At 38.9% G+C, this 14,577-nt stretch overlaps 1 protein-coding gene across 1 annotated transcript in view; it reads left to right on the forward strand.

Annotated features, from left to right (window-relative positions):
- Nucleotides 1-14,577, forward strand: part of nsd1b (nuclear receptor binding SET domain protein 1b) — a 57,970-nt gene that overhangs the window by 35,732 nt on the left and 7,661 nt on the right. The window contains exons 18-23 of the mRNA XM_056445956.1: nucleotides 2,898-3,010; nucleotides 4,492-4,761; nucleotides 7,487-7,603; nucleotides 7,699-7,840; nucleotides 7,930-8,036; nucleotides 12,449-12,638. Coding sequence (XP_056301931.1) covers nucleotides 2,898-3,010; nucleotides 4,492-4,761; nucleotides 7,487-7,603; nucleotides 7,699-7,840; nucleotides 7,930-8,036; nucleotides 12,449-12,638 — 939 coding nt within the window. The remainder of the gene's footprint in view (nucleotides 1-2,897; nucleotides 3,011-4,491; nucleotides 4,762-7,486; nucleotides 7,604-7,698; nucleotides 7,841-7,929; nucleotides 8,037-12,448; nucleotides 12,639-14,577) is intronic.

The following is a 14,577-nucleotide window of genomic DNA, read 5'->3' on the forward strand; positions in this document are numbered from 1 at the left end:
TCTGACTCTAGAATCTGACCAAGATCCTTGACTTTGGCCCAGCAAGCATTTTTGAGACCAAGCTAATTTCTTCCAATTGGCCAGTGTTACCAAGTAACCGGAAGGAAACCGTCAACACTCGAAGACTAAAGAATATACACAAGGGCAATGGCATCCAAAATCTAGTGGGCCAACCTCTGTTTGTATACAGCATTTTTCTTATGACTATAACCATAACAGAGAAAAAGATGCTTAGAATTACTTGTATACTGTGTATACCACATAAATGTGCAGTGTGCAAATGGGACACAGCAAAGCTAGGGCTGGGTCTGCTTCCTCCAAAGGCTGTGCTTGGAGGTTCACTACCTGGTCTCTGAAGGGGGTGGTTAAATCCTTGGGCATAGAGCTGGGCAGGAGTCTTAGGACAATGTGTAAATAGCCCATGATTCATTGTAAAATATCTCCAGGTCTCCGACCCTCTTGATTGATGCCAGCACAACCATTGTTGTCTATATGGGAACTCTGACGTGTGTCTGGAAGACATTTTGGGAGGACGCTAGCTGACCAATCACCCTGAAGAGTAAGAAAATGGGCCAATGAATGCCAATGAGTTGGCAGAGCTTGGCACTGCAAGTGACAGTCATTAATCATTAACAGAGTGTATAGCTGGAGTGTGCAGAGCGAGCCTTAGATTTTCACTTCAGAGCCTCACACTAGAGACTGAACAGAACCTCTGCTAGGCTGATTTACTCAAGAAAGCAGTATGCCTACTAGTGCGTGTGATGAAGTGTGACAGTGGCGACTCCTTTTCCGTCCCCTGGACATCTCGCTGGTAGCTGGATGAACAGTTTTTTACTAAAAGAGCAGATCCCTAAGAGAGCAACCGACTGTGCGTTTCTGGATGAGGTGGTTCCTATCTCCGGATGATAGGCACGGGCACTGCATCATAGGTCTTGGAGTCCAGCATGTCGACGCAGTGCTCACGGACAAGCTATCCCTGTTGCTCCCTGTGAAAGTGGTTAGCACGTGTGCAGATCTGAGGATCACAGTGACGGTTTAGTCTGTCGCCTTAGGGCCCATGGACCCCCACTCCTACACAGCGCGCCCTATTCAAGCTTTGAGTGGTTGTGTCGGTTCATTCCCCGGGATGCCTGCACCTCCGCTTGATGACACCAGAGACCAAATGGCCAACGCAACATCGGAGGGCGAGCTGTCATATTCAAGTGACAGACCGGGCTTGATACTACCCTACGTGGTGCAATGCATGGTCAAAGTTCTCAAGTCGAACATAATGCTTCCTCAGGAGAAATTTTTGCTTTGTGTGACTCCATCAGAGTAGATGGAGTGACAAGCAAGCTGTGACATTCAACAGGAGCATACATCCCCAGGTTATTGCTTGCCTTGGAGCTTATCCATGTCTCACTCCCATGGTCCTGCGTAGAGGCTGAGACACGAGAGGAAGGAGCCCATCCTTACTGTTCTTTCACTGCCAAAAACTTCTAGGTAAAGTCTCAAACTGAAGCAATGAGCCCAGCCTTAGAAATAGTAAGTGAGGTTAGCAGTGGTTTGTCTGATGGGTTATCTCTGTCTGTAGTCCTCAGATCTTCCCAATTGTTTCTGATAACAACAGATACCTTGTAACAGCACGAGCTGTCATCTTAGTGCAGCCATAAGGATGCCCTTGGAGTGGGCTTTAACTACCCACAAGCTTTGCATCTACATGTTGGTTAGACATGTAGCAGAGAGATCACGATAATCGTCCGAAGGCAGGGGACCACCATTTCCAGGAAAGCACAGCATCTTGAATAAGCCAGCTGTGTTACTGCTGTAGTGTGTACTGCTAGAGTGTGAAATGTGGATTTTGCCCAGTCAAGTCCCAAGGGACATAACATAAGACCCAGGATCTGAAGCTCCTCTTCTCTACTTTACACAGGAACACAGCTGTCATAGACATGTTGCCTCTGAAGCAAAAGTCTGATTGTATTGCTATTTGTGGGATTAGCTGCACATGCAGATTGCTCTCTAATTTCTTTAGCCAATTTTTATACAATTAGGAGTAATTGGTCTTCAGGGGGTCGCAATCCAGATGCGCCACTTAGCGAAATGCCACGCAACAACGTGCGTTTTAGAATTCTATACATAGATTTCTATCAGAGTAGGCACACAGGCGCTGCAAGTCAGCGGCTGTCTACAGCACCCAGCGATGACGCAGTACACTGTTCATGTTTCTGCCATGCTACAGAGCACCATGTAAATACTTTCATATTAAATAACATGAGAATGTGCACATCCGGTGTGCGTTACTTCCCACTGATGTGCGTGGTGTGGCACTGTGCTGCATCACGCATCCCTTGTGTGACCCCCCCTTCCAAGAAAATCTTTTTATGTTGAATAGCATAACTTGTTGTGACTGATTATGAGGGAATGGGTGTTTAAATTAAAATGGCAAAAATATTAAAGTTCTGATTCTAATGATTTCATGGTATTCCAATTTTTATGCTATGACATTTAAGTTCTGTAATATTTTGTCTGAATTACTATAAAGTATGACACTTAAAATATTTTGTTGATTGGAGTAATTTTTTTCCTTTACAATTTTCAGTAAAAATAAAAAAATGTCCAAATAAACTGCCAAACATTGCTTATTCTGGATAATTACATGATGCTACTAAGTAGACAGGAAATTTTGAACCATCTGAAAAATAGTAGACTATCCGAGAATCGATTTAGGATTGATGGAATGCGAGTTGATTGTAAAACACTTTAAATATCTTTAAAGGTGTATAGCTATGTCTTGGCATCCATCCAAGCACCATTGCAGGAGCAAAATGTAGTTTTTTTACATAGTTCTTGGTGTAGCTCAAAAATATACTCAAATGAAAATGGTATCTCATATGTAATTGTTCAATGTGATTCAGCTTTGGATGAAGCTGCATTAAGGTTCAAAGAACTGCAGGCAGAGAAAGAACTGCGGCAGCTTCAAGAGGACAGACGCAATGACAAGAAACCTCCACCATACAAACAAATTAAGGTACAAGTTCAAGTAAAGTACATTAAATGCTAACTTAGTACACTCACAGGCCACTTTATTAAGTACACATGTTCAGCTGCTTGTTGATGAAAATATGTAATCAGCCAATGAATTGGCAGCAATTCATGTCTTTAGACATGCAGACATGGGGTGTGTCTCAGGCCCTGTTTACACTAATACGTTTTAGTTTTAAAACGGCGTTTTACCCAGCGTTTCTGAACAACACTGCGTCTACATTAAAACGGTGAAAACGCACCTCACGTGACCACACACACTCTGGCATGCACTGCAGTGTGCTTTGAGTACATACCCATATGAGAGCTGTGCGTGTCGGACTGTTCATGTGATATTTAATTCATCTTGTTGTCTATATCTAGCAACAAATTCCCCGACTTTGGTCTTTTGAATCTATTACTTGTTCTCAGGTAACGTGTTTTGGCTGAGCGCTTAGGTTAATATATTCATTAATGTAATCACGAACACTGATTCTGCACATATGACTGATTGCTTGTCTTTATGTATAAAGTTATTGTACGTTATACTTTCATAATGGCCATTATTAATTATTAAAACTGATATTCAATGAAAAAGAGGGTATGTTAATGTTGTCAGCTCCGTTTTGTTATAAATATGCATGAATATGACGATCATATTATGCAGCTACACGACGCCTCATCATTTTTGGTGTCTATTGAGTTGCTAATATTAAAATGAAAAATGACAGTTCCTTATATGTTTTTGTTTTATTGTTAAGATAGTAAAACAGCATAGCCAGGGTGATGTGAATGAGGTTATAAAGCACACGGTCCCTTTGAAGATTTACTGACGATTCCTCAGGAGTTTGTTTTCCATATCAAACTTGCAAAGTCTGAACTTACAAGAAGAGGATGCAGGAATGAACTGTGTGTAGGCTACTTAATATTGAGGAAAAAGTCCCAATCAGATAGGTTAACGTCTGCAGCCCCTCCGTTTTCAGATGTGTTCGTTTTCAGGCCTTTCCAGCGTTTCCAAAACACTCCGTTTTCGGGGCTCGAAAACTCCGCCGTAGTGTGGACGGATGGCGTAACCGTAGCAAAACTTGTGCGTTTTAAAACTAAAACGTAGTAGTGTAAACGGGGCCTCCGTCAGATCTCTGGTTCAGTAGTCAGGACAATGATATACGAGTCAGTTATTTTAATGAGAATGAGAACAAAACTATTTGGTAGTGCTTAAGCTGTAACTTAGTCTCCTTACCTTGCAAATGAGCTAAATTTTCACATGCGCACTGCTGGTGCAACTTGACCCCATTTTTAATGGATGTGTAATTAACAAATTTGCAACAATTGCATGGTCTATATGGACTAATCTCTGCAGAATGTTTTCAACATCCTGTTTACAAAGAATGAAGGTCCAACTGGGTACTAGCAAGGTGCACCTAATAAAGTGTCCAACTTTTCAGTGGTAAATGGTTACAAAAGTCTTAATTTGGTCAATCCCAATAGGTAAACAAACCGATTGGCAAAGTGCTGATAATCTCAGCAGACCTTTCTGAGATTCCTCGCTGCAACTGCAAAGCGACAGACGAGAACCCTTGCGGTATGGATTCAGAGTGCATCAACCGCATGCTGCTGTACGAGTGTCACCCACAGGTGTGTCCCGCAGGTGAGCGCTGCCAGAACCAGTGCTTCATCAAACGCCAGTACTGCCAGGTGGAGACCTTCAGGACACTGTCTCGAGGCTGGGGGCTGCGCTGTGTGCATGACATCAAAAAGGTAAAATGGTTAAACAGCACTTTTCCAAAACCTAATGAGCTGATTTTAGTGTTCTAATGGCCTGTTTCCACTGAGTGGTATGATACAGTTTGATACAGTTTTGGCCGTTTCCACTGTCAAAGGGTACCTAAAAGTGAACCGTACCGTACCACTTTTTGGTCACCCTTTGCAAAAGGTGCCAGGCAGGACAAAGGGTTCCAAAAAAACAGAGCTAGATGCGCAACTGAACGCTATTGGTTTACAGTGATGCATCACTCGCAGAAGCAGGAGAATTAAAACAAAGGAACCGCCATTTTTAAAAACACAGCCGAGACATTACACCATTATAATATACACATAATAACAAGCCATGGTCGACCCGAGCTCAAACAAACCTTGTCGTCGTCTTGATGAACAGCCACCAAGCCAAGAAGAACAAAATCTGCTGTGTCCTGTTGTTGTTTTACAAGCCCGTCTAAAAGTGCGAGCGGTTCCACTTTCTCCAGGGAGCTCGTGATCGCGTCTATATTTGAAATAGCAAACTTCTTGAGTTGATGATAGTAACGTGTACATGGTCATATCCTTTCAGAAACAAACTAACGCGAGAGTAAAGCGCAAAAAAACTAGGGAGCAAGTTGTTTCGGCAACCTGAATCATGAACAAACTGCCATTTTTATCATTGCCTTTTTGGACTGTTATGAACTGGGAATGACGGAATTACTTTTTAACAAAGGTTATGTGTGCTGGCGAAGATTAAAGATACATATGAGTGGTTTGCATGATTCTGGCTAAAATGAGAATCACGATTTTTGTTTAACTTAACTCACGGTTCTGCAACAATAATGATTTTAGGCTTATGTGTAGGTCTACTGTTGGTTAAAAAACTAAATTTTGTATAGACTTGGAATGGTGGACTTGACTAGACTAAAAATGTACTGTTTGTGAATTCACAGTAAAGTGATGACATCAGAAAACAACTATTCAGAATTCTGAAGTTGTCAAGCCCTACTTGACATGTCTAATATGCCAGTAACGTGACTTAAAAATATGATTGTGTGCTGTTTGGTGTGAATGAATGAACAGCAAAATTAAACAGTCAAGTGGATTATATTATTTTTGACCTTTTGAGTATTTAATTGTTTTTCTATCCATGATATTGCATTCTGATGTATTCAGTGTCGTATGATGTCTGTGTCATCCCATGTTTGTAAAAAAGAGTGAAAATCTTTTTGTTTTGTCATCAAATTTGTCATCGTTTTTGTTTTTTATTTTTTTCTTTAATTAATTATTCAAAAACTCTTCTAAAGTAAATTAACCTGGGCATCCATGACTTTTTTTAAAGGGCCAAGAAACCCCCATCTCAGCAGTGTGTTTTCACACCTCTAGTTTGGAAAAAGTCAAGAAAGTGGGTGTGTCTAGCTCTGTTTAGGTGGGAGGGTCGGGGGAGGGAAAGAGGGAAGGTTTTGCATAAAAATGGGAGTTTCTGTTTGGGCACGCGCTGATTTTCACAGAGGCAAAACAAACATACAGACACAGGGGAGAAAGACAGTGACTCTGTTTACATGGACATCAGTAATCGAAATGAATCAAATTATTATTTTGGCGACTTTAACTGCAGTTTGGCACTTTCACTTTCATTCAGGAATATTTTATGCATGCCCCCATGACAAACAAGATATTGGATACAAGGAACCGCTGAAAGAGTGTAGTTTTAATGTAATGTTTGATACCGCACAGCGAATGGAAGTTTGATTAAGGTGTTTACATGTTTACACTCGGGGAGCAGCATTTACCGTGGATCTTTGTCCATGATATTGTAGTGATATGAATGTACTGTAAACTTAGTAACTAAATCATTTTGACTAAGGTATGTCTTTAAACACTGAAAGAGTACTGCTGACGATACAAACTAACTTTGCCATCTAAATAAACAAAGACCACTGATCACACACTTACTAAATCTGTAGAGATAGGACAATCAACACGAATTGGAACCGCGTCTTTTTTAAAAGGAGACGAACGGCAAATCGGGATTTCACCATTTCCAGATGCGAAAAGCTCTCTGCTAAAAATGTTTCTTACAAACTCACGTGAGTCCAGCTGCGCTCTCATAGCAGGAAATAAAAACAAAACCTTCGTTGCAGCACATTTATAAACACAACACTGACGACCCATGTCTCAAAGCTATTCTTGTTCTTCCACTTGTTTTGGCAACACAACGTGGTGTCTCTCTGCAGTCTGAACAGTGTAACAGGTAAAAACAGTCTTCGAAGCAGTCATGCATATTAATGAAGTTACACCTCATTCACAATAGAGCGCGCTAATTGGTTTGAACAAAGTCTTTCTCATGAATTAATGCTGCACACTTAGAGACGTCACAATGTACTGGCCGGTACAGACATCTACATTTCACGCTGGAATACACACAAGGATCTAATTGCCATGATGTAGCTTTAAAAATTTGTTTCAATCAGGAAGAACAAATTTGCTCGAAATAACACAAAAACAACCAATTTTTACCATTTTGTGAAATATATCCTAATAGTGTTTATAGCAGCATGGGACACGTATATGACTGTCAACAGCTCAAAAAATGTGTTTTGGTGTTTCGTGACTTTTTAATGTTGAACTTTTTTTTTCCCATACACATTTCTACAAACTATGTGCCTTCAGAAATCTTGTGTGGATGTGGATATAATTAGCTTTAGATTTTCTGGTCTGATTTCTAAATAAGTGCTTCTTTTAGGGAGGATTTATTAGTGAATATGTTGGAGAGGTGATTGATGAAGAAGAATGCAGAGCCCGGATTAAACATGCTCAGGAGAACAATATTGGCAATTTCTACATGCTTACATTGGACAAGGTGAGATTCTAAAACTACAAAACAACAGTACCGCAAAGTTTCTAAAAGTCTACTTTTATGGGAAGCTGAACGGATTCCTTTGTGTTTTCTGGAAGGATCGAATTATTGATGCCGGGCCCAAGGGAAATGAAGCCCGTTTTATGAACCACTGTTGTCAGCCAAATTGCGAGACCCAAAAATGGACAGTCAATGGAGACACACGTGTTGGGCTTTTTTCACTTACAGATATCCCTGCTGGTAAGTCATCTTTATGTAGATCACATTACGGTTCTTTTAAAGTGTCTTGTATGGGGACTAATATTTATGTACTGATGTTTTCTTCACAGGCACAGAGTTGACATTTAACTATAACCTTGAATGTCTGGGCAATGGGAAGACTGTCTGCAAGTGTGGTGCATCTAATTGCAGTGGATTTCTGGGAGTGAGACCAAAAGTAAGGAGATTATGCACAGAGATTATCTTATCTAAAGTTTAATGTTGCTAGATAAAAATTGATAATTGGTTTGGTCAATCGTTTTCTTAGAATAATAATAATAATAATATCAATAGTAATAATAATAATACCTTTTTTTATTAGAAGAAGTATAGAAAAATATAGATTATTTATTAAACAGTGCTACTACTACTACTACTACTACTACTAATAATAATAATAATAATAATATAAAAGGAAGAATGTTCTTGCAGCGTGGCGTCTCTCTGCCGTCTGAACAGTGTAACAGGTAAAACAGTCATCAAAGCGGTCATGCATATTAATGAAGTTACACCTCAAAGTTACCCCACAATAGAGCGCGCTAATTGGTTTGAACAAAGTCTTTCTCATGAATTAATGCTGCACACTCAGAGACGTTACGATGTACACGATGCAGTACTACTACTAGTAATATTAATATTATAAAAGGAAGAATGTTCTTACAGCGGGGAAATAAGTATTGAACACAAGGTTTTTTCCTAGGAATAATATTTCTAAAGGAGCTGTTGACATGGAATTAAACCAGATTTTGGTAAAAAAAAAAACTACAAAAAAAACACAATACAAACATAACAATAAAATAAAACAAAAAAATTAGTTATGTGTAATAACAATGAAATGACATAAGCAGAAAATACTGAACTACTGAAACGTATTTAATACTTTATATTAACGACTTTTTGGTGATGGCAGCTTAAAGACGCCACTTGTATAGGTGTGAGTTTTTCACAGACTTCAACAGAGTTTAAAAATCTTTATGGTTCTGTTGGTCTTGTCTACCAAATCTGATCTTTAATTTGTATTTTATATTGGATTCAAGTCAGGTGATTTGGCTGGGCTAGTCTACAGCTTGATTTTCTTTCTCTGAAAGCGTTTGAGAGTTTCCTTGGCTGTGTTTTGGATTATTGTCTTGCTGAAATGTCCACTCTGGTTTCATCTTCATCATCCTGGTATTGTAGATATTGGACTAAAGCAGCGAATACAATGCATCTGGAAATAATTCATTGCACTTCACTTTTTCCACATTCTTTTATGTTACAGCCTTATTCCGAAATGGATTAAATTCATTTATTTCCTTAAAATTCTACACACAATACCCCATAATGACGATGTGAAAAAAGTTTTTTTTGACATTGTTGCAAATTTATTAAAAATAAAAAACCTGAAAAATCACATGTACATAAGTATTCACAGCCTTTGCTCAATACTTTGTTGATGCACCTTTGGTAGGAATTAAAGCCTCTTTTTGACCATGATGCCACAAGCTTGGCACACCTGCCTTTGAATTTTTGCCCATTGCTCTTTGCAGTACCTCTCAAGCTCTATCAGGTTGGATGGGAAGCGACAGTGTACAGCCATTTTAAGATCTTTCCAGAGAAGTTCAATAAGATTTTGGTCTAGGCACTGGTTGGGCCACTCAAGGACATTCACCGAGTTGTTGTGAAGCCACTCCATTGATATTTTGGCGTGTGTGCTTTGGGTCATTTGGGTCAAGAGCACTCTAGCAATTTTTATATAGGAGATCTCTGTACATTGCTGCATTCATCTTTCCCTCTATCCTGACTAGTCTTCCAGCTCCTGCTGCTAAAAACATCCCCACAGCATGATGCCACCACCATGCTTCACTGTAGGGATGGTATTAGCCTGGCGATGAGCGGTGCCTGATTTTCTCCAAACGTAACGCCTGGCATTCACTCCAAAGAGTTCCCTTTGGAGAACTCTGGGACCTTAAATAGACAGGTGTATGCCTTTTCATATTATGTCCAATCAACTGAATTTACCACAGGTGAACTCCAATTAAGCTGCTGAAACATCTCAAGAATGATCAGTGAAAACAGAATGTGCCTGAGCTCAATTTAGAGCTTCACGGCAAAGGCTGTGAATACTTATGTACATGTGATTTTTCAGCTTTTTTATTTTAAGTAAATTTGCAACAATTAAAAAAATCTTTTTTCACATTGTCATTATGGGGTATTGTGTGTAGGATTTTGAGGAAATAAATGAATTTAATCGATTTTGGAATAAGGGTTTTAACATAAAAAATGTGGAAAAGTGAAGCACCATGAATACTTTCCGAATGCACCGTATTCATTTACAACGATGAAGGGCAGAGGGTTGCTGAATAACTACTGAGAGATTTCAGCTGCTGTTTGGGCTTTCACTGCCTTTCTACACCTCCCTTTCTTTGCGTGTTTAATACTTTTCCCCTGCGTCATTTCATTTTGTTACGCACGTCTTAATTTCTAAACTAATTAAATTTGTTTTCTTTGTATATATGGATTTCCTTGGGTGTTAGCAATATCCGGGAAAAATTTCAAGTCAACTGCACCTTTAGAAATATGTGAAAAATGTTATCTGATAAACATTGTCATTTTTGATAAGGATTCCTTGATAAATAGAAATTCTTAAAAATTTTTATATTTTATTTAAATTTGAAATAGAATTCCCATTTGATCAGTTTAAACATTTCCTTATTAAAACATACTGTGTATAACCCAATATTTGTGAACGATAATGTACTGTACATGGTTTCCACAAAATATTAGGTACCATAAAAAAAGAGGAACAAAAAAGAGGAACAATATTAATGATAGAGCACCAGTAATAGCTAATAATCAGAGATGTATAGTAACAAAGTAGAACTACTTCACTACTGTACTTAAGTACTAAAAGGATGTATCTGTACTCTACTGGAGTATTGTTTTTCTCCTACTTCAGTAAATATTTTCGATGAGTTTAATACTTTTACTCCAATAGATTTTTTTATGTGCTGCATCATTACACGTTACTAGGGGTGTCAAAATTATTGATATCTGTTCAGTAATAGGTCACAACCGGTTATTACGTACTGACTTCGTTTATCTCCTATGCGCGATGTCGCAGTAGAATACTACGGCGAAGGAGGCGAGGGCGAGTAAATAGCGATCTTACTACAATGAAGGCGACACAGCACACGAGCCGCTATTTCACTACTACGGAGAAATGCTGTAAATCATGCTGCTCCATCTTTACCTCTCTCTCTCACACTTTGGACGATTGAGCCGCTGGCCTGTTTGTGAGGTAACTTTTCCTCTCCTCTTGGCTGTTAAAGCGATACTTGTGGATCCTGACACAAGTGTGCCTGACGTGCAAGTTTTCTTCACTGTGTCTATTATGGATTACCTGTGATAACTGCATATTATGCGCATACAGACTGTAACCGCAGCTGTTCTTCCCGCCATCAGTGAACAGCGCTTTCATTTCTAAAGCCGATAGCAGCCCTTTCTGTTGAGCAGGTGAAGACAATAACCAATCATAGGGGTGTAAGACCTCGCCTGTCAGCACTCAAAAAGCAAGCAGGATAATATTTACATTAGTTTATTTGCTTTAAATGCTCATGCTGTCTTCTGTGCATGTATTGGAGTTTTGTTTGATACATTCAGAAAGAGTATTTTCTTTGAGCACGTCAAATTTAGGGTACAGTTTATATATCTTACTGCTGTATTAAAGAACAAAATTGTATTACAAATAATATATAAATATATTTATAGATCTTATTTTTTAAAATTTTTTGTTTTGTGAAGAAAAAAATCTAATTATGTATGGAAAGCATCATCAATGCACAGAGATATTGAATTGAACCGAATTGATGACATGATAATCGTAACCGAACCAAACCGTGAGACCAGTGTAGTTTCACACCCCACACCCCAACCCAATTATAGACCTTTTTCTTGGCTCCTGCATGGAGGGCGCCATAGGTACCAGCGTCTTCTGGTAGAATGTTTAGAACTTCCGTTTACAGTGTTTACAACCGGTAAATTGCGATCCGAAAATGGGTTTCAATATCGTTTTGAGTGTTTTTGTGACACACAACTTTTAAAGGTGTGTGTTAAAGCTGTTATAATCTGTCACATCTGTAGTTCAAGTGCGAGAGAAAAACATTATCGCAAGCCATGTTTCTTTTCGTTCTGCTTAATCATTTATTTAAAATAAACAACACAATATGACGTCTTTTGACTGCTTTCTTTAACTACATTACACAATACTTTTACTTGCAGTACTTGAGTAGTAAATTTTGATATAAACTACTTGCAATACTTAAGTACAAAAACTGTTGAATACTTTAGTACTTTTACTTAAGTCTGGGTCTCTAGTACTTTATACATCTCTGCTAATAATAAAGAGTTGTGTAACATGAACGATGCTAAAAATTCAGCTTTACTGTATTTTGGATACAGTAAATGCAGTCTTGGTAAATATAACAGACTTCTTTCAAAAGCATTCCACAAAGGAGTAGTTTTAGTTTTTTTTTTTTAAACAAAGCATTCAAATTCAGCAATCGTTTCTGCTTTAATAAGTGATTATGGTTACACATCAACTCTGTCTATCAGAACAACCCTCCATCAGATGATAAAGGCCGTAAGCTGAAGAAGAAGCGCAAATCCCAGCAGGAAGTGATCAAGGAGCGAGAGGATGAGTGTTTCAGCTGTGGAGATGGAGGACAGATTGTGTCCTGCAAGAGACCAGGCTGTCCTAAAGTTTACCACGCAGACTGCCTCAATCTCACCAAGAGACCTGCAGGTCAGACTTTCCATCAATGATGAAGATTTAGCTATAAAGCAACTCCTTTTCCCCTTTTACCCTAGAAAATACTGTAAGGCTTCCCTTCACATTTAATGAAATTATCGCTCATAAAAGTTTGCCGTAAGGATGACAAAAAAATTAGTTTTCAGACAAACGGTATGCTTCTTACTATATCTAGATATGTTTATGTACAAATGATAGCCTAATGTTAAACATAAAAGCCAAACATAGGCCATTTGTAACTGAAAAACATAAGCCTTTGGCCTTTAAATTGGCACTATTTTAAATTCAATAACAAAAATAACAGTATTCACACTGGTTTAGGTTTGAGCCTCAGCTGGGTCAGTTGGCATTTCTGTGTGGAGTTTGCATGGGGGGGGTGTTCGAGGTTTCGTAGGTTGCTAGGCGCCCATCAACCGTTTTCCCAGAGGATGACAAGCTGACAAAACAACTCTGATGCAAGTTTTGTTTATGGAGAAACGTACAAAGCACTGCATTGTTTGTGTGTTCTGTGTTTGACTGAGAAACTAATCTTACCAAATATGAAAATTCCATACAAGCTGAAGCTGATAGGTAAATCTCTCGTCACGTGACTCACGGTGAGTTCGCACAATCCGCGCACCTCCATTGGAAAGAACAAACTTGTGCGAACTCTAGAAATATGCAATATGCCCCTAAAAGGCCGCCGTCATTTGCATCATTTGATTTTCTTGCAGAGCCATGCTGGATTCACCTGATTTGTTGACAACTTGGTTGCGAATCCATTCCTTCGCAGTTGGTGGGTCTACTGAGTCTTTTCCCCTTAGCAAAAACACTTCCTAAAGATGTCTGTTTCTTACTCATTTAGCTACTTGTGGGTTAAATTTGGGTGCTAAAGTGATCGAGACGCAAGCGAGAGTTCGGTCATTTTTCAAAATAAAAGACTTTTCAAAATAAAATATAAATAATAATATATAATAATTCAAAATAATTAATGATTTCTTGTGCGGCCTGGTACCAATTGATCCACAGACCGGTGGTTGAGGACCACTCAGCTAGGGGATAAAATGAACCAAGGCGACATGATCATTCTCCTAATTGTCCACTGCTAAGAAATGTTTAAAATATGAGGCAACCCCCCACAGAGCTCGGGGGACCCCCCTGTTGGGAACCACTGCACTAGGACACTCTACCAGGGTGTCCGCGGGGTCTTAAAAGTATTAAAAGTTGATAAATTATGAGAAAATTAAGGCCCTTAAAAGGTATTAAAAAGTCTTAATTGCGTTTTTAGAAGGTCTTCAGTTTAGTTCAAGCGTTGTCCAAAGTGACTCTAAAAAAGCATAAATATATTTATTTTCCTCCTAATATTAACAACGGCGTGCTCGTGTCCGGCCAAGCTCCTCCGTCCGGGTGATGTCACATAATTTGCGACAAACGTGGGAATGTAATGTGATGTCATGAAGCATAACCATAGATTGAAACAGATGGCAAAACGGGAAAATGTAAGTTTGCGTACTCCTAGTTGGAGAAAGACGAGTTTAAACAGTGGCTGAAGCCTGTCACTGAAGTTCTGTTGCATGGTTGTGCTCCATTGATTTATTTAACTACAACTGTTTATTAACAACTGTTTATTAAGTGTAAGGTTTGAAATATGTAGTCTGAACGTTTAAATGTTTTTGAGCTCTTCATAAGTAAATTAATTTAAGCCATGTGTAGACACATGGTACAATGAGTGCAGTTAGTCAAGCACACAACGTTGTTCTGGATGTTTGGTAAGTTTTGTCACAAAATATACATAAAATAAATACATAAATTTAAAGCTTACCAATCAGGCGTGCGTTTCCGGGTTGGGCAACTAAATTCGCAAGTTGCTTCGTTACAAACATAGTTGGTTGATTTGCCATTTCCCAAATCCATCGTTCCAACAAACATTCGCAAACTTGTATGCTTGCAACTA

The sequence above is a fragment of the Danio aesculapii genome, chromosome 21, assembly GCF_903798145.1.
Source record: "Danio aesculapii chromosome 21, fDanAes4.1, whole genome shotgun sequence".
Taxonomy (NCBI): domain Eukaryota; kingdom Metazoa; phylum Chordata; class Actinopteri; order Cypriniformes; family Danionidae; genus Danio; species Danio aesculapii.